The sequence below is a fragment of the Tachypleus tridentatus genome, chromosome 1 (assembly GCF_004210375.1).
Source record: "Tachypleus tridentatus isolate NWPU-2018 chromosome 1, ASM421037v1, whole genome shotgun sequence".
NCBI classification, from domain to species: Eukaryota; Metazoa; Arthropoda; class Merostomata; order Xiphosura; family Limulidae; genus Tachypleus; species Tachypleus tridentatus.
Window position 1 is genome coordinate 170,865,286 of NC_134825.1, and position 24,775 is coordinate 170,890,060.

General features: G+C 35.4%; 2 protein-coding genes across 15 annotated transcripts in view; one reads left to right on the plus strand and one right to left on the minus strand.

Moving 5' to 3' along the window:
• The window catches only part of LOC143230198 (uncharacterized), a 96,301-nt gene extending 76,238 nt beyond the window's left edge, over positions 1-20,063 (minus strand). For 5 of the 13 annotated variants that reach the window (XM_076463426.1, XM_076463436.1, XM_076463372.1 and 2 more), the window contains exon 1: positions 12,957-13,502. In XM_076463426.1, coding sequence (XP_076319541.1) covers positions 12,957-13,132 — 176 coding nt within the window. In that variant the 5' untranslated portion in view covers positions 13,133-13,502. Of the gene's footprint in view, positions 1-12,956; positions 13,503-19,518 lie in introns of those variants that run through there. The other 8 variants (XM_076463416.1, XM_076463332.1, XM_076463380.1 and 5 more) reach the window with 6 other exon arrangements.
• Positions 20,064-24,025: 3,962 nt separating this feature from the next.
• Positions 24,026-24,775, plus strand: part of LOC143230244 (dystrophin-like) — a 35,652-nt gene continuing 34,902 nt past the window's right edge. For both annotated transcript variants that reach the window (XM_076463449.1, XM_076463458.1), the window contains exon 1: positions 24,026-24,172. In XM_076463449.1, the coding sequence (XP_076319564.1) occupies positions 24,136-24,172 (37 nt within the window). In that variant the 5' untranslated portion in view covers positions 24,026-24,135. The remainder of the gene's footprint in view (positions 24,173-24,775) is intronic.

Genomic DNA, 24,775 nt, shown 5'->3' on the forward strand with positions numbered 1-24,775 from the left:
ACCATCATAATATAATGTTAAAGACAAGATGTCCGACAGTAAATACCATCCAGATATCACAGAGTGTACGAGTGAATCGAAACACCATCATAGTATAATGTTAAAGACAAGATGTCCGACAGTAAATACCATCCAGATATCACAGAGTATACGAGTGTCCCACAACGTCATTGTACATAATATTCAATAAAAGATGCTTAAGAGTAAAAAAACAAAATATCCAGATATCAGAGTATACAGAAAGAGCTACTGTTACAGATCAGCAGTATTCGATGTTACTGTTGTAACAATAACGTCTTGGATTCACGAAAACAAGTATGAATAGTGATGACGTCACGGCTGATATTAGCTGGTTATGTGGTATATGATAACATAGAATCAGTACAGCAAAGTGAGTAGAAGTCTATATACAAGAAACATGAAATACACGTGGGCTTTTTCAGACAGAAACCTGTCTTGGAAAGAAACAGGAATTTTAAATTGAACTACGTGGACCTGATGCACACGTAGGTTAAACGACCAGGATAAGTTTAGCTGTTTTGAATTTTCTACTTCTTAAAAATAGGTGGTGGCAATAAACCAAGAGTACCTGCCACTAAAATATTTTTAAAATCATTTTTTATACCCACAGCTGAAAGTGAAAAGCATGTTTAGTATCATGTCTCGAAGCTCGGATTATTCGATTTGCATTCAGGCATGCTTAAAACCAAGCCACGCCTAATCCGTTATTAAAAGGTGTGGTGTTTCTCACGCGCTTCCAAAACAGAACAAGAGGTAACAAACTGGAACAATTATTCACCATTTCCAATACGTTTACAACATTTGCCCGAGGTCGAACCACAATGCAACGACAACCACAAAATACGGTGCGTGGAAAATGGGGCAGAAACTGCCTCAACTAAATTATAACGACTACCGCGCAAAGTCTAATGCGCTGATTACCGAAAGCGAGGAGCGTGTTCAGAAGATATTGGGGTTCGAGCCTTGGCCATTTCCATCCACTGCTCTGCGCCTTAACCATTATGTAAATTTATAACACATGAATAGGGTTAACTCTTTACAGCATCAACATTACAAAAATATTATGCTACAATTACTCGTAAGAATATTTCATAAGAAACGTACTTCGAATTATTTATAATTTGACGACGACAACGAGAAAAAATTAACGCACTGTGAGGCTAACTTGTATTATAATAAAACACGTGGACGATGGGTGAGACTAACTTGTATCATAATAAAACACGTGGACAATGTGTGAGGCTAACCTGTATTATAATAAAACACGTGGACGATGGTGAGGCTAACCTGTATTATAATAAAACACGTGGAAGATGGGTGAGGCTAACTTGTATTATAATAAAACACGTGGAAGATGGGTGAGGCTAACCTGTATTATAATAAAACACGTGGACGATGGTGAGGCTAACCTGTATTATAATAAAACACGTGGACGATGGTGAGGCTAACCTGTATTATAATAAAACACGTGGACAATGGTGAGGCTAACCTGTATTATAATAAAACACGTGGACGATGGGCGAGGCTAACCTGTATTATAATAAAACACGTGAACGATGACACAGATAATTGGATAATAGTAGCTTGTAATATTCTACGTACACATATAAACAAAACCTTTAGGAGATAATTCGGCCTGGCATGGCCAGTGGGTTAAGGCGTTCGACTTGTAATCTGAGAGTCGCGGGTTCGAATCCCCGTCGCATCAGACATGCTTGCCCTTTCAGCCGTAGATGCGTTATAATATGACGGTCAATCCTACTATCCGTTGGTAAAAGAAAAGCCCAAAAGTTGGCGGTGGGTGGTGATGACTAGCTGTCTTCGTTCTAGTCTTACACTGCTAAATTAGGGACGGCTGGCGCAGACAGTCCTCGAGTAGCTTTGCGCGAAATTCAAAAACAAAAGCAAGAGATAATTAACCGCTTACCACCAATAGGGAACAGTAAACACGTTTTTACTGAAAACGTTATATGACATTTCTGTATTGACGTGTTTTGGAATTAACAGTGATCATTACAAAAAAACAGTAATATAACTACACATAAATATATTACATACACACGAAACATAAATTCAAGTTATTAAACTCAGAATTTTTTGGAGACGTTATCTCTTGGAAACAATACTTTCCTCCAACCTAATATGCTCTATGTAGCTGACGAAAATCAGTCGCTTTTTCTGCCACGTCTGCACACACAGATAACATGCACGTACGGAAGTCAATATCCCTGTCTCTAATACAAAGGAAACAATGTGAACAGTGTGTCACCTGTTAGCACTCGACAGTGAGAACATAACCATGGTGACACAACACAAGACCTGAAATACAAACAAAGACGCGCTGTATTTCCTACACCTCTCCCTCTATCTATTTTGTACAGCGTGTGAGTTGGTTCCCAGAGTACTTTACGGTATGATAAACACTTCAATGATGACAACACCGCCTACAATTATATGAAATAATGTTAATAGTTGTTTTGTTTTTAGTTTGCTAAAAATATCTCACTTAGCTTTTGACTTTGTTAATTAATAACGTGGCCCTCTCTCTCTCTCTTTTTTTTGGTATATAGAATTTTAGTACGCCCTCTAGTGGAAATCTTAAACATTAATACTCTTAGTGTAACTATTGTTTTGCGCGTGATAATGTCTACGACATTTATTTGTAATTAAATATGCATGTTGTTTTGCATTTTCTAACTGTATATTCACTGGAACGTAGAAGTTGGTAGAGGGGGGGCGTTCCCCTAATAATTTCTAAAAGTATGGGATGCATGCTTTTCTAAACAGCATGCTATGCCATACATATCAAGTGTTACTGCTGTGTTGGTATTTTAAAGAAACATCGTTGATGGTAGCATCACATCTGGCTGGTCTAATTGGCTTAATATTTACAATCATTATTACTGGGAACAGAGATTAACATTTTATTTATTTTCGTTTAGGTTTGTTGTTTTTTTAAATTTCGCGCTAACATACTCGAGGGCTATCTGCTCTAGCCGTCCCTAATTTAGCAGTAAGACTAGAGGGAAGGCAGCTAGTCATCACCACCCACTGCCAACTCTTGGGCTACTCTTTTACCAACGAATAGTAGGACTGACCGTCACATTCTAATGCCCCCACGGCTAAAAGGGCGAGCAGGTTTGGCGCGACGGGGATGCGAACGCACGACCCTCGGATTACGAGTCGCACGCCTTAACCCACCTGGCCATGCCGGGCCTTTCGTTTAGCAAATCCAGAAAATGGTACCATTGTGAAATAACCGTGTGTGTGTGTGTGTGTGTCTTTGTGTATTCTAAGTACTTAAACATTTACATATTATAATAATCGCATAAATATATTGTTCTTGGTTATATAACAAAAATGTTATCATGTTGCGAACTGGGAATTTTGATGACCACCACCACCACACACACACAATTCAAAAATTACTCTTACTGGTTGACAAACTGAACTTAATGAGTAGTAAACATATTAAAGTTACTACATAAACGTTATCGCTAAAAAGTAAAGTCCATCAAGTAACAATTACATGATCTGGTTTGACTCCATTCATCACACCACACAAAACATTATTGTAAGACAAAAGTTTCTTACGTAAACAAACTGAAGGTCCCTTAAACACGTCAATCTATACATATGATAAACACATGTAAAATTTGTGCGCGCGCATATACTTTTCAAATTACCGTAATTATGAATCAAAAACACGGGTACGTTCCAGGGCTTCATTACGGTGGATATGCCCCTAGTTTCTGAATGTAAAACTTACATTCGCTAATTTTTAAATTGGCTACGTTGTGATTCTCACTGATAGGAAAGTATTTACTTTTCCAACCCTCTTAAACCTCTCCTGAATAAAAAGTCTTAGAAACGCCACCGTCATTACTCGTATCAATGTATTTTGGAACAAGGTTGTCCTCTGCTCATAAATACCTAAATGAGTTAGTCTTTACGGAATTAATACTTATCTTATGAGATCTGGAACTCCAATATAGTTTTCGAATTTTCGAGTGCAGTGAAGCCTTCCTGACGTAACAGACCCATTTCATAACTTTACGATCGTACGGTTTAATTTCGAAAAGTTTTAATTCAATCCTTTAGTACCCAGGTGAGCCTTATAAATACGTTCTTGACCAAATACATTATGACGTTCCCTAGTGCTCTTTTAACAGTCTAGTTAATTCATTTAGCTTGTGCACGCGTCTACACCAACGAACGATTGCAAGTTTCGATTTTACTTCTGGAACTTTAATGGATTGTCAATTAATGAAACAGGACTGGTCTCTAGAAGAAAGCTACACTTTACCAAGAGGAACGTGCACAATAGTGACATACATGTAACTATAGAGCATACCTTTGTAACAACTCGAACTGCTTACACCACTGACCGTGCTATAAAATTAATCGACATTTGTAAATTGCGCCATTAACTGAAAAAATACATGTAAGAATAATCGAAAAAAGCGAATAATGGAAGAGTAAGATGAGTAAAAGGTCCATGAGGTCCAGTTCCAATCCATCTAAACAAACTTCACATTTATACGACTTCATGTATTGAGAACCTCCGGTTGTTTTCTTAATCGCAACACAACGGCTCATAAAATAAGAGTTTTTTCAAGTTTGAGATTTTAGCTCATAGCTTCGTCATCTCTGGATCCATTTGAGATCTCGTTACAGTTTTGGATTCACGAGGTCAAACTTTTTCGATTAGTGCATTTGACCATGCCCAAGACCTCACAGATTAATTTATATTAATCCTGCCTAAATGAATTTGAGGGAAGACTGATATATATCTTGATATATACACTGCTGGCCACAATCTTAAGGCCAATGAACATAAAGAAAAAATATCCATTTTGTGTTGTTAGACTCAACCACTTATTTGAGTAGAGCTTTGAAAGATGAAAATAAGAAAAGGGGGGGGAAAAAATTACATTTATTAGGGAAAATGTGAACATGTGAAAATGTTAATCGGTAAACACGTAACGAAATTTAGTCATTTGTGTTCAAGCATTAGCGTTGTCAACATCTCCCACTGACATCTCCTGTGTTACATTGGGTAAAAATATGGCAAAGGCTAAAAAAGTTGACAGAGTTTGAACATGGCAGAATTGTCGAGCTGCAAAAGCAAGGTCTCTCTCAACGTGCCATCGCTGATAAAATTGGGCGGAGTAAAACTGCTGTTGCACATTTCTTAAAATACCCTGAGGGATACGGAACGAGAATTTCAAGTGGTCGGCCCAAGAAAATTTCGCCGGCGTTGAGCAGGTGGATTCGACGGGTTGTCCGGCAAGACACCAGCCGATCGTCGAATCAGATTAAGGCCCTTACGGACACAGAATGCAGCTCAAGAACAATAAGACGGTATTTACAAGAGAAAGGCTTTAGAAACCGTAAACGTCTTCATAGGCCACGCCTCCTTTCATACCACTAAACAGCTCGGTTAAACTTTGCTGAGAAGCACCAAACATGGGACGTAGAAAAGTGGACGAAAGTTTTGTTCTCTGATGAGAAACAAATTTAACCTGGATGGTCCAGATGGCTTCCAACGTTACTGGCACGATAAGTATATCCAACCAGAGACATTTTCTACACGACACAGTGGAGGAGGTTCCATCGTGATCTGGGGTGCCTTCTTCTTCCATGGAACAATGGAGCTTCAGGTTATACAGGGGCGTCAAACAGCAGCTGGCTACTCTAGAGCATCCTTATTGACTGAAGACCCTCGCTTGTGTGGAAATGACTGAATATTTCAGCAGTACAACGCTGCAATCCACAATGCCCGCAGGACAAAGGACTTTTTCATGGCGAATAACGTTATTCTATTGGCCCATCCAGCGTGTTCTCCCGAACTGAACCCCACTGAAAATGTTTGGGGTGGATGGCAAGGGAAGTCTATAGAAATGACCGTCAATTCCAAACAGTGCATGATCTTCGTAGAGCCATCTTCGCCACTTGAAATAACATTCCAGCTAGCCTTCTGCAAACGCTTATATCGACCATGCCAAAGCGAATGTTTGAAGTTATTCGCAATGATGACCATGCGACTCATTACTAAGACCTCTTGTTGGGCATTTCCTACCTTGTTTAGGACTTCTTTTTGGTACGGTCTTAAACTTTTGACCAACTAGTACTTAGGCTAATTTCATAGTGTTCACATTTTCCCCATTAAATGCTAAAAACGTTTATTTTTATTTTCCCATTTCTTATTTTCATCTTTCGAAGCTCTACTCAAACAAGTGGTTGAGTCTAACAATGCAAAATGCATATTTTTTCTTTATTTTCATTGGCCTCAAACTATCACTATACCCTAATCCTGCCACAACCACTGATGATTCCCATTTGTTTCTTCGTATAAACGTATAGAAATAAATGCAAGTATGGAAACCTAAGCAAGGCCATTGCGATCGAGAGACGAACAAACTGTAGTAGGTTTTATGCACCAACATTTTTGTTTGTTTTTTGCATACGTGTGATAAAGAAGAGCGTCCCATTTCGTCTTTTAAGGAAGAAAATCGTGGATATGACAGAATAAAAAAATCATAACGATATTTTGTTACACATTTATGACATCAGTTTGACTGCCATGGAATTTCTCATGCACTATGCTTATTATAACAACTCAATACACGATAAACAGTCGATTAAACTAAAAGTAACAGAAAGGGCACGTGAAACGATGGAACACAAAGACTTGTTTCTTTCATGAAAATGCAAATAAACCGAATTCAGCTGTACCAATTTCTGAGGTGCATGAAACCCATGGTGACATACCTGCCAGGTTACCCAATATAAACGGAAACAAGAAGTCGAAAAGCGCCGCCATTCAATTTTTAACTACTAATTCTCAGACTCCCCAAGTTATTAACAATACAAATGGTTTAAGTGAACCAACCACTTCAACAAATCAAGAGGTTATAATCAACCTAACTGCTAAGAATCTTTGTGAATACATAATACAGTTTGCAGAATCGTTGTCTGAGCATTCCTGTACCCTCCACCCCACCATTTATTGTCCCTCACCCACTGAATGTACTCCATGGGTCCCTTGGGTTGTTTCTGTAATTCGAGTTTGTTTGTTTTGGAATTTCGCACAAAGCTACTCGAGGGCTATCTGCGCTAGCTGTCCATAATTTAGCAGTGTAAGACTAGAGGGAAGGCAGCTAGTCATCATCACCCACCGCCAACTCTTGGGCTATTCTTTTACCAACGAATAGTGGGAGTGACTGTCACATTGTAACGCCCCCACGGCTGGGAGGGCGAGCATGTTTGGCGCGACCGGGATGCGAACCCGCGACCCTCAGATTACGAGTCGCACGCCTTAACACGCTTGACCATGCTGGGCCTGTAATTCAAGTTAACAATGAAAAGTCAAATTGCTTCAAGACTACAAACTGTAAAAAAACAACAAAACCATATACACCACTTGGGGGGGAGTAACATCTACTATCAAAGTTTCCTTCTTACTCTTGGAAAAGATTCGACCCCTTCCCCTTATCTAAAAATATCACGTTTTATTGATTTAGTCTTCTTTTTTATTATTACAACCCATGGATAGGGAATTCGATATGTGCACATTTCTTCCTCTTTACGTGAAACCGAATTTTAGCAAATTAAGATCAGTCATTCTGGATAGCAGGGCATGCTGTTACGACTAAAACGACTTCAAAGCTGAAAGTGCGAGCGTTTCCAACGGTATGTTGTGACTCGAACCTTGGACTTGACTCATCTGTAGTGTGGCAAGATAACTATTAAGAAAAGCCTGGTCCGATAAGACAATAAAAACAGTTTAAAGTGTAAACAATTAATCCCAAGAAATAATTTTGTTTTTCACAGTTCTACTTTAACGCTATTTGAAAGTAACGGGCGCGTATTTTTCAACTTTACGTAATTTATAAAAATTGTCTTATAGTCGTTGAATAATGGTTTATCAGCAGTAAAAGAGTTTTTTGAGCTAAGAATCATTGAATCACGACAAGCTTTGAGGTTATACTGTAAAATACACAACTTTTACACGTTTCTTATAACTGGTTGTTAGCATATTTATATTATACAATTACCTATATATGTTTATGTTTCTTTATAATTAAGCACGTAACTATGCAATGGGCTGTCTGTGCTGTGCCCACAACAGGTATCAAAACCCAGATTTTAGTGTTACACATCCGCAGACTTATCGATGAACCACTGTGAGGCCTAATATATATTTCATTTATTCATAATCGTTCGCATCTTATGCTTTAATTGTCCAGCGTAGCGGAGCTAAATTTTAATTATAGAGAGAGCTTTTGTAAGCCTATTTTTAAAACCGAAAACTGTTAAGTGTAAGGCTACACAATCAATGTTTGTACTGTGCTCACAACAGGTATAGCAATCCGATTTTTGTTAAAATTATAGGTTAACACTGAAAAGGAATGAATAAGCAAAAGTAACGCAAATTTGGTATTGATATTTTCCTATAAATTCTTTCTTAAATATACTTACCAATAATATAAATAAACTTCCAAGTCATACAACAAATCACAAAAACATGAATAAAGCCTAATTTATCATTAGATTCACCAGTTTCGAGGAATTCAAGTACATTATCAGTGAACTAGTAGAACTCTCAGCTCCATACAGCGTACGGCGTTTTGAGACGTCGTCTGCTCATGGTGATCTCAGTAATTAATAATACGATCACGTGTATTCTACGTTTCACAAGCTCTGCAAGTATACATCTAAATGAACAGTCTTAAGTTCACCTGAAAACACTACATATTTCGTGTTCTCTCGTCAAAACAGTAAACAGGTGTTCTATTCTCATTCCGCAAACCGAATTATCTTTTTTTTCTTTGATGTTTCTGCATGTTTTCTCAACAAACATACAACCGAATTCCTTGATAACTTGGTTTAGGCTACGAACTCTATGAATCTCTTTGGTTCCGACTGAAAAACAAATGTTTTCAACACGATCTATATTTGGTACGCACACTCAATTAGTTTGATTTTATCATTATGAATATAAGGAAAAACAAAACAAAACACAAGGCTCGTCCAATATGTTAAAGACTGCAAGCGAATAATGTAAAGTTATTTTATGGCCAGTAAAAAAAAGGAAAAATTCCGGTCCATTGGAAACAATGGCTGGAGAACGGTTGCCAAGGCTTTGTTAATTAATTAAGACTTTATAAAATAACAAATTCGAGATAGCTGTACATTATTCAGCGGTGTTATTTTCAGATATAAGTCCAGAGGTACAGATTTTGGGTGGGTTATTTATTTTCATTTTTGCTTAACTTTATTACAATGGTTCGACCACTCGTCTGGCTATCACCAAGAGGCTCGGCGTGGCCAGGTGGTTATGGAGCTCGACTCGTAATCTAAAGATCGCGGGTTCGAATCCCCGTCACATCAAATATGCTCGCCTTTTCAATAATGGATACGTTATAACGTGACGGTCAATCCGACTAACTGTTGGTAAAAGAGTAGCCTAAGAGTTAACGGTGGATGGTGATGACCAGTTGCTCTCCCTCTAGTCTTACACTGCTAAATTAGGGATGGCTAGCGCAGATAGCCCTCGTGTAGCTTTGCGCAAAAAAACAAATCATCACCAGGTAAATATTATCTCGTCCTCTGCTCACAACTAATGTTACGTTTAGTTAATATAGCTCTTTTTCATTGAAATCTAAAAAAAGAGACACCGTAATGAAATAATTTATACTTATGTATCACCATCGTGTTTAATTTACGTCTGATGTGTGTGTGTGTGTGTGTGTGTGTGTACCGTATGTAAGAAGCAAAGAATCCTGGACTTAAAATGTGAAACAGCTTCTTGTAGAATTCATATACATGTTCGATTTTTTAAAAATCAGAAACCACAGAATAAATAAAAACCGAATAATTCATATACGAAGGTGTAGTTTCATCTACCATTTCCACCACCATCTCAGTGATGAAATGTTCATAAAGTTTTTACTCTCACGGTGGAAAATATTAAATATTAACCAAAACATTATATATATATATATATATATAATAGGCCTAAAACAAAAGTAGGAGCATCACTGTTCACATCCTTCCACCGTTTTTAGCTTCCAAATAAAATCCCAAATCTACTATTCTTTTGTTTATTTTTGAAATTCGCGCAAAGCTAAACGCGGGCTATCTGCGCTAGCTGTTCCTAATTCTGCAGTGTAAGACTAGAGGGAAGGCAGTTAGTCATTACCACTCACCGCCAACTCTTGGGCTACTCTTTTACCATCTAATAGTGGGATTGACCGTCACATTATAACGTCCCCACGGCTGAAAGGGCGAGCATTTTTGGTGTGACAAGGATTCGAACCCGCAACCCTCAGATTACGAGTCGAGTGCCTTAACTACCTGGCCATGCCGGACCTTTTGTGCGTGTTTTATTTACATTTCGCATCCTTTCAACACAGTTGCACAAATTACCGGTAGAGGTGAACATCTGAATTCATGGTAAACACGCCACAGTGTCTTGACAACAATAGATGTGTATTATACTAAAGAGCAGGAAGAAATCCATAAAGATGGGGGGAAGTTACTAATTTTAACTAAAAGGACTGGGGAGAACGTCCCCTCAGAAACGTTTCGTAATTTTCACTGTAAATGGTGTGTTACGATAGTATCTGTGGGGATTTTCACATCTTTTAAATTTTCTTTTTAATATATAGATAGGTACAAAATTATAAAGTGGCTTATTTTTGTCTGTCTGTCCGTCCGTGGTGATGCAAATTGTCAAACCTCCCGCCCTCTAAACTTTTTTGGGATCTTAAGGTACGCTACTCAAACATCCTAAATCTCCCCCCCCCATTCCTTTACCAATTTTCTCATTTACGAGTTTTACCACCACCGCACCACAACCTCTCTTGACATCATTTTAGTACTCACGTTTGAACCCTGGTGGACATATATTTCTAGGGTTATTGGTTATGTTCGAGATATCCAAGATGCAAGTAGAAGACAAGTGGTATGTTGAAAACATTGACACTAATATGAAGATAAATTCCTAATAAATATTACGCCAGTATTCCATAAAACCTGTAGTTTTTATGGAATGTAGTTCTCGTAGATCGAACATTTAATATTACACACATTTCTAAAGTTCCGGCATTTTCTTCTTCGTCCATATTAGTTCATAAAAATCTGTCAAGAAGCTGAGCATACTATATATGAAAATTACAAAATATCATATTTTCCAACTATATACATTTTGGGGAGTTCCCCCTCACATTTCAAAATTATATCGATAGTAAAAACCTACATTTACTTCCCCACTTTGTATTTGGCTTCATGAATCTCTAAGTCCTTAACTGTAACTAACCACTTAGCACCAATAAGAGACATCGAGCTCATAGAAAGCCAAAATCCTGGTATAAGAAGAGAGGATCATAGTTAATCAGGGGTATAGTCATAGGATGGGGTCGTTGTTGTTTGGTATTAAGCACAAAGCTCGATCTGTATCTAAGCCCGGTTTTCAGCGGTATGAGCTTGCAGACACACCACTGTGCCACTAGAGGGCAAATAGGGAGGGGTAGAGCGACATCTACAATATTCTAAAAAGTCTAAAACCCCTTTTAGTATTTTTCCAATACACACTTGATTTTCATGTGGTGTTGGCTACGCCCTGTTTAATAACAACATTAAACTTCAACAGCAATAAGCCAGTTACATCATTATCAGGTGTGTTGTGGAGGAGCGAACGACCATCCCAATATTCCAAAAAGATACACTATTTTTCCAATACCCTCTTGACTTTCACACAGTCCTAACTTGGCCCTTGATTAGAATAATATAAAATGTAAATCAGCGATAATCCGGCTCAAGAGAAACGATATTTGTCGCTGAATATAGAAAGCTTACGGGAGATAGAAATAATGACACTGTTCTGTGTATACAAGGTAGAAAAAGATTCTGAACTTGTAATACCCATGAAAATGCAAAACAAAATCCATTTCATAACGAAAATTTAACATGTTTGATTTTATCCAGTTAAATGAGGCAGTCAAATTGAAATTAACTTTATTAAAATATGCTTTTTTTTATTTCTACAACAGACCCAATTACGCATTATTTCGATGAAATATACTGATGGAAACAAAGAATTATATTAATTCCGAATCTCAACACTAGAACGTGTGGCGCTACAGCATTTAGGTTTATAAGGTGAAATATAACAATCAGAAATGCAGAACTGATGGCATTACTGTAACACACATTCCTGCTGCTTTATTGGTGGAAAACACCAGTCCAGAGCTCCTTTCTTTTGCCTACTAATTTTCCAACTTACACCACGTAATTCCGTCTAAAATTCGACTATTTGTTTTAACACCATGCTCGTGTTTATCAGTCAATCAGTGCTAGATAATACAACGACACGTTAGCCATAGCCATAACCTTGCGTTTGTGGCTGTACTAAAACATCTTAAAAATGATTTAAAACATTATTTATGGCACTAAATTATATTAAGGAGTTTCGTGAATGTATTTGGTGTTATTTTGTAAGCGTAATGAAAACTACAAAGCACTCGTTTTGACTTTCTTTGCCCATTTCGGTTCCATATTAAAACCGAAACTGTAAAATGTCTACACCGACTAAAATACCCTTGAAACAACTGTAAAAACGGTTCAATTTAACCGTAAAATAAACCAAGAAAATCTCATCCTCAACTTTAGATTTCATCCTAAATATTTTCTTAATGCATCTTGAGAAACCCGAGTTTGTGTGAACGTACATCATCACATTAATAGACTTAAAAGAAAAGGCGAAAAATAATTTATAGGCAACCCTACACGGTGAAATACGGTGAGAAAAACAGAGGTAATAAAACATGAATTTTCTGCAAACTAAAATATGGTGAGTTCTTAATTAAAGCAGTTTATAATACATCACACTTTTGTTTTAAATTAAACTGTCGTAATACAAATCCTACTTTTTACAGGCTACCCTCTGTGAACGTAGAGCAGAAGAGTCGTCTATGTCGGATGTATCTGAAAAATTCCCGAGAAGTTCGTGCGCAGAAGCCGAACCTGAAGAAGCTGGTTTCTTTACCCTCTTAACGAGTTTTCCGTTCGAAACGAGGGCGTCAAGTTCCTTACGTTTCTTCATTTTTTTATTGGGTAGCTTTTCCTGAACATCGAGGCAGTTTGGTGTATCCAGGGCGACCGAAACCGTGATGAAAATGTTGTCTTACTTAAATTACATTAAAGATCTGAATGCTACTACTATACTACAAGGGCTCGGTTTTCTTACAATTTACGGCTTGTCGCGCAACTTTCGTATTTGCATGATTTACGAGTTCTTGAACACGACTATGATTTTCCTCACGGCAACAGTATGACCTCTCGTCTTGTTTTGATAAGCTAACCACTTTTCTGGTCCCTCTTCTTACGCTAAAAACGTTCCTCAAACCAGTATCTGTCGTCTGACAAAAACACAAGTTGTGCTTCTAGACAGCTCACAACAACCGTCCAAATATGACGTAAATATATGCGCACTACTCAAATAACGGTACTAAATCTGGTCATTACTATCGCCCTCTAGTGAGGAATGTCTACACCACGAAAAGTAACTTAACTTTTTCAACACTCCTATAAAGCACTAAATTACTATACACAAATAACATCAAGTGTAAACCAGAAATGCAAACGCAGTTTTAACAAACAAATTTTAATTATCACATTCCAACTGTTTATGTTCCCACAAATAGTATTACAAAAAAAGATCTCTAACTTTTAGTCATATAAAAAATTTTAGACAATTAAAATCATGCACATAAGATTTTCAGTGTAATTAAATACCCTAATTTTGTTAAAAAATGATATTGGCAGAATAAAATGCATTTATTTATCAACTTATACCAAAAAAAGTTAAAATTCTATAATAATAATAATTACAGTTAATAATAATGTTAATTATGAATAACAAACACATTGAAAGGTATGTCTTCTTCCACTCTGTACTAGGTCATCAGTTGGGTACCTTAACTGTTAGTAATGTTTAAAGATAATAAAACTCTTATCTACTTATTTAAAAAAAAGTAATTTCAATTCCACTTAAGCTGATGGAAAACCTTTTATACTTAGATTCAAAGATTCATATGGATTAGAAAGATGGTATTGTACTCACTGAAATTGTTATAAAAATACAAATCTGGGAACCTAAAATTCTAATACAGGGATTTCCAAAGGAGACAAAATTGATAAGCATGATTTCGTGATTTTTTTGTTCCTCAAGACATAATAATTTATTCAAGAACAGGTTTGAAACTGTGCCAAGAGTCAAGGAAAAATTAGAAGTTCCATGTAATTTATTGCAAAAAACAACAACAAACTAATTAAAACATTTAAATTACAAAAAATATAAAATAAATATATAACTAGTACTAAACATAATAAATTACATTCTTCTTACAGTAAAAAAGATAATATCTCAAATATTAAAGTACTTAAAAGTAATATTATATTCTGGGTTACAAGAAGTGTGAATATGATGCCAGTACTGTCACCAGAGTGGTTCAACAACAATGACCCACAAAAGATGGCATGACCTTTGAACTGCATAAACTTAGCTGTAATATAAAAAAGATAATTAACTAACCAAACTTGGCCCAAAGGAAGAAATAATCATGTTTACTCAATGGTTCTACAACTTACATTTGGCACCATCTTGATTTTATATTCAAACATAAGACAGCAGGTTTGTCATCTGACTAAACTTAACAACACTTTGCAACAACTTGACCAATTTGTGTCTTTACTCACTGATCCTGAAAACAAGATTTGTGCATGAACATGAACTGGAAACTTGCCAAGGTTGGAAACAAAGAGTAGCATTACAATCAGTTTCATTTTTACATGCACGTCACCTTGACAATAAACATTTGAAGTTGACTTTCATGAACAGCTGTGGCTTAAATCTATAACTTGAAGTTTTACAACAATTAACCAAGGCGTATATACAATTCCTTAATCTTTTCACAGAAACTGGGACGTATACTTCTCAGTATTCCCATCCCTCACTTGTGACTGGGATGTATACTTCTCAGTACTTCTATCCCTCACTTGTGACTGGGACGTATACTTCTCAGTATTCCCATCCCTCACTTGTGACTGGGACGTATACTTCTCAGTATTCCCATCCCTCACTTGTGACTGGGACGTATACTTCTCAGTACTCCTATCACTCACTTGTGACTGGGACATATACTTCTCAGTATTCCCATCCCTCACTTGTGAATGGGATGTATACTTCTCAGTACTTCTATCCCTCACTTGTGACTGGGACGTATACTTCTCAGTACTTCTATCCCTCACTTGTGACTGGGACGTATACTTCTCAGTATTCCCATCCCTCACTTGTGACTGGGACGTATACTTCTCAGTATTCCCATCCCTCACTTGTGACTGGGACGTATACTTCTCAGTATTCCCATCCCTCACTTGTGACTGGGACGTATACTTCTCAGTATTCCCATCCCTCACTTGTGACTGGGACGATACTTCTCAGTATTCCCATCCCTCACTTGTGACTGGGACGTATACTTCTCAGTACTCCCATCCCTCACTTGTGACTGGGACGTATACTTCTCAGTACTCCCATCCCTCACTTGTGACTGGGACGTATACTTCTCAGTATTCCCATCCCTCACTTGTGACTGGGACGTATACTTCTCAGTATTCCCATCCCTCACTTGTGACTGGGACGTATACTTCTCAGTATTCCCATCCCTCACTTGTGACTGGGACGTATACTTCTCAGTATTCCCATCCCTCACTTGTGACTGGGACGTATACTTCTCAGTACTCCCATCCCTCACTTGTGACTGGGACGTATACTTCTCAGTACTTCTATCCCTCACTTGTGACTGGGACATATACTTCTCAGTATTCCCATCCCTCACTTGTGAATGGGATGTATACTTCTCAGTACTTCTATCCCTCACTTGTGACTGGGACGTATACTTCTCAGTATTCCCATCCCTCACTTGTGACTGGGATGTATACTTCTCAGTATTCCCATCCCTCACTTGTGACTGGGACGTATACTTCTCAGTATTCCCATCCCTCACTTGTGACTGGGACGTATACTTCTCAGTATTCCCATCCCTCACTGTAAATGAGAAAAATGTTTCCCATTTTCATTACGAATTTCCTTATGTAATAATTATACCTAATAACTACACCTAACTATACCTAACAATTATACCTAATAATTATACCTAATAACTGCAGGATGTATGAAATTCCACAGAGAGTCAAGTTAAACCTTATGGTTAAATATCCTTTAATAATCTTTAATTGTACAGAGAGTAGGATGCAGTTCAGTTGGAATAATAATAAACTTGAGTCACGTAATCTATATCATAGACGTACGAAACCCTACTGTAAACTTTTAACAACTATGAGAAGTTAGTTTTATAATAAACACCACTTTAATAAAAATAGAAAGTGACAGAAGACAATTATAATAACTCTATTAAACAATAATGTCACAGCAAAAACAAATATTTTGCACATTAAGTGCAAGTGACGTACAATTCAAGTAAAGTATGCACATGTGTTACTTCAATGTTGGTAGCTCAGACATTATTAGTGAAGGTTGGTTATAAACTTACCTATGTAAAATAGCAAGTGAAACTATATTAAAGTTTCATTATTTATTCTGCTAACTATGTTATTGTACTAAAAACATAAATTATTTTCCTTACCTACATTCACATGGCTCTTAAGTTTTTGAACATAAGAGTTTAGGTTTACTGAACACCAAACTTGAATTATTACAACAGTGGCCAAAACCAACAATAAAATCAGCTTTACTCCCTGGACACACTGAGCATAACATGATTCTTTCTTCAGGTGAGGCTCGTGTGTAGGTCCAGGACAGAATATTCTAAGAGAATGTTAAAATTGTAGTAATCCATAGTTGACTAAAATATATATATATATATATGTATCTAGGATTCATTAACTGCTTAATCTGCTGAAAAAAAAGATGTACAATTATATTATGTGAAAAACATTAATCAAATTGTCTCTATTATTTTCCATGTTTTAATTCTTCAGTCATAACATTAACTATATAGTGGCCATATTCGAAAAGTGACTTCATCAGATATACAAATTAGGTCAAATTATTTTAATAATTTAAATCTCCAGGTTATACTGAACAATTGTTTCCATGTTTATCACAGGTTATTTCAAATTATTTTAGAACTATACTTGAACTAATTAGACATGTGCATTGTGCACCATCTTCACAGATACCACCATCATAACCATTTTAACATTCATTTACTTGTAATTGGTGCTAGTTATTATATATAATGCTTTTAAAGTAATAAAGTGCAAAATACTATTATATAACATTTTGGAGATAAATATAATAAAAAATAAATAACGTCCAAAAAATCAAACCTAGCATAATTATAACCTAAATTTAACGTACTTCTTTGGAACACACAACTTGTTAAATTATTATTATATGCTGAACAAAAACATGGATAGATATAAATCATTCAGCAAGAAGTTATATCTAAATGAATCATTCAAACGGTGATAATAACAGTATATGTGTAAACTGTACACTGCAGCGTAAATATCTTTGTAAACCACACACTGCAGTAGCACCAATCCATTTAACTGTAACTTTTCATGTATCCAACATATATTAACTGAAAGCATAGATAATATCATTACGTAAATAATCCTCCAAATTGACTACTATGTAATACATGTTTAAAAAGTGTAATGGTCAGAATTAAGAGTTTTTACAAAATTTGTAAAAAACAACAAAACAAACTATCCCAATTCACTGGCTTATCATACTGTTGCATGTTTGAGGAAATTCTTGAAAATGTAATACAGCTTCGGGACATGATGAGACACATTAAAGCATGTATGTAGAATGTGACTGGTGTGACTTCTTAAAGGTCTGCTCTAGAACATCCATTAGCTTTTTTCCAAGTTGCTGATGTGTTAGGAAGGATTGATTCCAGCAAAAGTAATTTTTTAATTCATAAGAATTTTGGAAGTCTTAGAACTCAGACCAGAATGTTTAAATTGATCTTAAAATTAAGAAATATAAAGTTATGCACTTAGGACTATTAAAAAAAAATGGAATAAACTTATTGCTTGTTTAAGAGTGTTAAAGCAATGGTTAAAAGAAACAACCTAAGTATGGCTGTTGGTAACAGCTTAAAACCTTCTGATGAGTTAAAGTTATTAATGAAAATGAGCAGATAAAATAGTTGGTTCTATTTAGAGGCATCTCAAATTTAAGATTAAACCTCCATCTAGGCTCTAAAAATACTGACTATATGTAGTTTTGTCACTAAAGGATGAATATCTGCACAGTTGACCAGTAACAACTGATTATAAATGTTTCTGTTGCACCCACAACTTTCATAACTTTTCCATTATATAATATATAATATATACATTATATAGTAAATGTCCATAATAATTTTCTAAAAATATATTAATAAGCATTGTACTCTTATAGTAACAACTGACTGTTCGCAGCAGTATAATACAAAAGGACCCCTGGTTCAAATAATAATATAAGGGGAAAATAAAAAAAATTGAACATATTTTTTTTTGTTGAACAACCTAGAATTACATCTAATTAAAATGTTCTGAGTTCTTAAGGGAATGGACAGCTTATCCATAGATCTTTTGTTTCAGTAACAGACTGATATTGTGTGCAGTTTTGATCTCCTTATATATAAGAGAAGATTTCAGAGTGCACCAGAATGATTCTTGGAATGGAAGAGTTACTCTATAGGAATAATTTAAGGCCTATTAACTTGTTTCCTTTAACAAAAGAAGGATTAGAAGTTATGCTATTAATGTTTAATATATTATCCACAGTATTCAAAGGATAAAAATATCTTTTTTAAAAAATTTATATGTGCTGAATTCTGAGGAAAACAAATGTTTAAGATCTGGTGAAAGATGAAACTATTTTAACTGGAATATAGCCTCTTTTTCTAACAGGATGATTAGTTTATGAAACAAGTTTACAACAGCAGAAGTATTTAGTGGTTGGTACCTTACAAGCATTTAACCAGAAAATCGATAATTTCCTGTAAAATAAATGTGCTAAAGTTTTATTCTTCTTAGGAATAGATGTGCAGGTACAACCTTGAAGGACCAAACTATTTTCCAGTTGCTATTTGCATTCTATTCTTTGTTGACTAACACGAACAAGAGTAACAGTATTAAGCTTCTAAACATAGCTATTTGTTTTTCAAGGCATTACTTTTCGTCTCAATTTAATACTGAGTCAATAATTTGTAGTACGATTCATTTGATGCGAGCAGTTGGTTTTAATAATCTTTAAATGTAATTGGATAGGGACATGCAATTAGATGTGAAAGGTTATACTGAATTTGGTTTCATGTTTTGGTTGTTTTTGTAAGTAGGTACGACCTTCAATACCAAAAGGTGTGTTGAAAACCATTCTTTTTTACGTGGCACTACTATATTACTTACTTTTTATTTTTAGATCGAATTTTACGTTTTGTTACCGAAAAATCAGGATTGCCCTCTTCAGAGTCACTCGCAAGATCAGACATCTCCAACAAAAGATTTGAGACTTTAGTATTTATATTTGTTCTTGCTGATCTTTCTGTACTTTTCTTTATAATTTTTATTTCATTCCAATCTTGAAGAATAATGTCTTGTGACATTGTGTTGTTTTCACTTCAACTTCTGACACCTACACTGACACAATTTACAACTAACTCAAAAAGAATGAAAATTCTTGAAAATATTTTTAATTCGCACACTAACTAATTTTAATCTGCAGATAATACTCAAAAATTGGATATCGTTTTAAAATGAATAGCATAGTTAAAAAAAATGTAATTTTGATTGGATTTGTTTCACAAGTAACAAATACCATAAACGTAATTGAAATTCATTGACTTTTTTTAAGGCACGCATGAACTTCTCACCTCTTCACTTCACAATACAACAAATATTTACTAACGTTTTTACCACAACGTGCACAGTCACCCTCGATATTTTATTCACAACTGTTGTTATATTAGGCCCTCTCGTGTTGTTCATAGATAATCCATGAAACCAAAAAATACCTGATCTATATAATAATTTTATACAGTATCAGAGTTTTATGTATAAATATGGCTGAGATTCTTCTACTTTAGGTGTCTGTAATTTGTTGGCGATACCTTCCAACAATAAACTGACAGCACACAATTCATTTGTTTTAAAATAATATAAATTCAAAAAAAAAATCAAACCTATATAGAAAAATTATTTACACTACAGAACATCACAATTTCATCTAAAACTCAAAGTAATTAGTATTTTTTTCTAGCGTCCACACAGGCTGATTCAACTACTTTAGAATCTAAGTGACAAGACGAATTATTTTTTCTATTATGTTTCTTGCTATACAATCTAAGAGAAATTCATTTACGTTACCTGAAAAGTTACTACAGTTGTGTCTTGAACTTTAAATAATTGTCTCCTTAAGTCAAAATCCAAACAAACGAGTTCAATTACTTTATAACAAAACAAATTATTCTCCTTATCACAGTTAGACTGTAAAATTCACCTTAGAACATTACTAATTAAGGTTAATTATCCACAGACCAGCTAACTTCATGTTTTTGTTTTGTTTGGCCTGGCATGGCCAAGCGTGTTAAGGCGTGCGACTCGTAATCTGAGGGTCGCGGGTTCGCATCCCAGTCGCGCCAAACATGCTCGCCCTTTCAACCGTGGAAGCATTATAATGTGACGGTCAACCCCACTATTCGTTCGTAAAAGAGTATCCCAAGAGTTGGCGGTGGATGGTGATGACTAGCTGCCTTCCTTCTAGTCTTACACTGCTAAATTAGGGACGGCTAGCACAGATAGCCCTCGAGTAGCTTTGTGCGAAATTCTAAAACAAACAAACAAGCAAATTGTTTTGTTTTTCACCAAGTAACTTTTATCTGACTGAACTTTACTTTTACTTCACTTATATTATATATATATATAATCTTTTACCCAACTGGGACCTGGAATATTTTGTTTTTTGTTTGTTTTTTGAATTTCGCGCAAAGCTCGAGGCTATCTGTGCTAGCCGTCCCTAATTTAGCAATGTAAGACTAGAAGGAAGGCAGCTAGTCATCACCATCCACCGCCAACTCTTGGGATACTCTTTTACGAACGAATAGTGGGGTTGACCATCACATTATAACACCTTCACGGCTAAAATGGCGAAGATATTTGGTGCGACTGGGATTCGAACCCTTGACCCTCCCATTACGAGTCGAACGCCTTAATCCACTTGGCCATGCCGGTCCAGCATTAGGTTGATTTTTAGTTCTGATGTACGAAGCCCAGAATGGCCAGGTAGATTAAGGCATTCGACTCGTAATCTGAGGGTCGAGGGTTTAAACCCCCGTCGCACCAAAAATGTTCGCCTTTCAGCCTTGGAGCGTTATAATGCTTCGGTCAATCCCACTATTCGTTGATAAAGAGTAGCACAAGACTTGGCGGTAGGTGGTGATGACTAGCTGCCTTCCCTCTAGTCTTACGCTGCTAAATTAGAGACTGCTAGCACAGATAGCCCTCGAGTAGTTTTGCGCGAAATTCTAAACAAAACAAACCGATGTGCGGGAGCAAAAATGAACATAGTTCTGTTAAAAAGTGCAAATTATTTTGTCTTTAGTAAAATGAACAAGAAATACTTGATTTTGTTAACAATTTTAAAAAACTTGCAAAGCATACTCTTGTAATCATGGATTATTTGATGACATGTTGAAGGACTTATCCACATGGTTTGGTTGCTTTTAAGCATTAGTGCTAAACGCTAGGCTTAAGATATTATGAAGGAACGATCAGATTGGCTGGTTGTATTTGAAAGACAAGTTCAATAGAAAAAGAGAGCCTTTTGGAATGAATGATTAACATTTAAATAAAATAGGAGATGACTTGTTTGCTACCGCTATCAATTGATTTATACAGGAAGTTTTAAATTTGGAATAGATAGTGGTGAGGGCTAGGATAAACTAAAGGCGAAAAGAGTAAGAGGCAGAGAAACGATCCGTATACGAAATGAGTATAGAAATAGTTATAAGGGTAAGATTAATTGTTATTATTAAAGGAGTGCCATGAATTCTTATAAGTGTAGAGGGTGCTGGTGTAATAAATGTAAGGTTAAGACGTACGGTGAGATCACCTAGTCCAGAATGAAGTGCATAAGTTTATCTTTGGAGTGAAAATATTGATTCAATTTTAAACTTAAACCGTTTCTGAATTAAGATATTTTCTGTTGTATCACCAACGTTTCTAATATAAAATAAATCTCTTTAATCAACGGAGACTAAAATGAGAAATTAACACAGTTTTTTTTTTTTTTTTTCAGTTTGTTGCCTACACGTTTTATTTTATACTTTCAGTACATGTTTTAACAATGATAGTAAGTTATTCTCTTGTTGCTCAGCAACATAACACAAAAGCCATTATTGGAACGTAGTATTACCAAAACATACCGGCTTTTCTACATATTAAAAGTTGTTAATACATCTAATTTTTACAAATAAAATTACTCTATGAAGATACCACGAATTCATTTTATTAGTGATCTTAAATTTATTTAACCCAAAACGAATTTACAGACGTTTGACAACCTCAATTGCATTTTTCTGTCTCCTGATTTCGCAAAATTTATTTCAGTTAGTTATGAAATGTGAGATTAGAGGAGGTGGTTGTACCTGCCTCAACATTTTTGATGGGCTTTGCGCTAGTTTCTAGTACTATACAAAAGTATTACGACAAGAGAATATTTTTGCCATTCTTTCCATTTTATGAGCCAATTATTTTTATAGAGCAAAATGGAGAAATTTAAAATCTGGAATGTTAGGAAAACTAATTAATTACACGTTTTGAAAATTAATTGAATAATCTGTTGTTGTTTGTAACTAAATATAAAGCTACACAATGAACTATTTGTGCTCTGTTCACCACAGGTATTGAAACCTGATTTCTAGCAATGTTAATGCGAAGGCATACCACTCTGCCACTGGGAGGGGGGGCATTAAATAATCTGTTCATCGTTAGAGAGCAGGATTAAAATAAATTTAAAAGTACGTATATAATCATTGAAAAATGAATAAAAACAGAGTAAACTATATGGAATAATACTTTGTTGCTCAGGACGGTTGGTATGGGTATTAATACTTTTACTAATAAAGCAGAGAACAACGTTTCGACCTTTTAGGTCATCTTTATCAACAGACTAATGAAATAATACTTTGTCACCTCAGTTGTGAAATTTAATGTGCGCCATATAACTGATTTTTACGAACCAACAGCATTCTATTTCATGATTACAAGTTCAAATCCACCTGGGGTCATTGAAGATTTGTTCCCTGCTGGTGCAGTAGTAAGTTTACGGATTTCCAAGACTAAAATCAGGGGTTCGATTCCCCTCGGTGAACTCGTCCCACAGCCCAATGTGGCTTTGCTATAAAAAAACGTACACATACACATTATTACAAAAGTAATATACTTATTAATTAGTAACAGGCTTATTATATTTTTAACAGTGCATCACATATTCAATCTCAAGGAAATTTTCGATTATTAAAATGATGTTCAATAATAGTTTTCGAAACACATTATGTTTTCTATATTAAGTACGTGCTAACAACGCGTTTCGCTCAGTCCAGATATCATGTGTTAGACTGGGACATAAAAACATAACACTGGTCGGAATTATATAAATATGTAAGTTAAATATTAATAATAGTTTTAAAATACTAGTTTTCAACTTTACGAGTTGAAGTTATAAAGATTTAAAATTAGATGAAGATATATCGAAATATGGTGATTACAGAAAGCTTTTAATTCACGAGATAGTCTAGAATAATCATTTTTTCTAAGAACTATGTATAATATGTGATAATAAGTAATGATAACTTAAATGAAATATAATAAAATACTCATAAAAATATTTAGCTGTGTTTTCTGTGATGTCCGTGAGAGGGTAAATAAGTAGACAAACTAATGGAAGGTTCAATTTGTAACGGCAAAAGTTATGGCGGTGGATTTTAAAACAATTTTGATTCACAAATAAAAGTTAAATTAATTAAAATGGATGAAGATAAGATGAAAGTTAAGTCTCTAAAAGGTTAGCTATGCTTTAAAAAATATTTTTTTCATTACAGCTTGGTTTATTCCAGGAAACTTGGGTATATTTTGTAGTATTAATGTGTAACTGATGTCTGTATGCTGTAAACAGTTTAATATTTGACACTAGGTTAGGCCTAACACTAAATTTAAAATTGCAAACTTCCCAAAGAAACAGGTTGGTAAAAATGAAACTGACGTGTTTTAAGTTGAGGAGTTATTAGTATTACTTTATATTTGAGAGCATTAAGAGACATGTTGTTTGGTTGAAACTCTCAGATTAAATTAACGTAAACTCAATAAAAAAATAAACTCACTTGTAGTCAGCCTTCATCATATAAATATTTATCAAGCCTTCCCTTAAATGTCGTTAAATTTATTGCATTAACCACATCTGTATGTAAACTATTTCAAAGACTAACCACTGTGCAAGAAGAATAAAACTGTTTCAGCCGAAGGTGGCTCCTATCTTACAGAAATGTATATTTGCAAACAAGTGACCTTTTTCTCTACTGTTTATACCATTAAATTTGAAAGAAAAGATATTAAAAAGAAAAATGGATTAACACCATCATTTTCCTTAATCGTAAATATCTCAATCAGT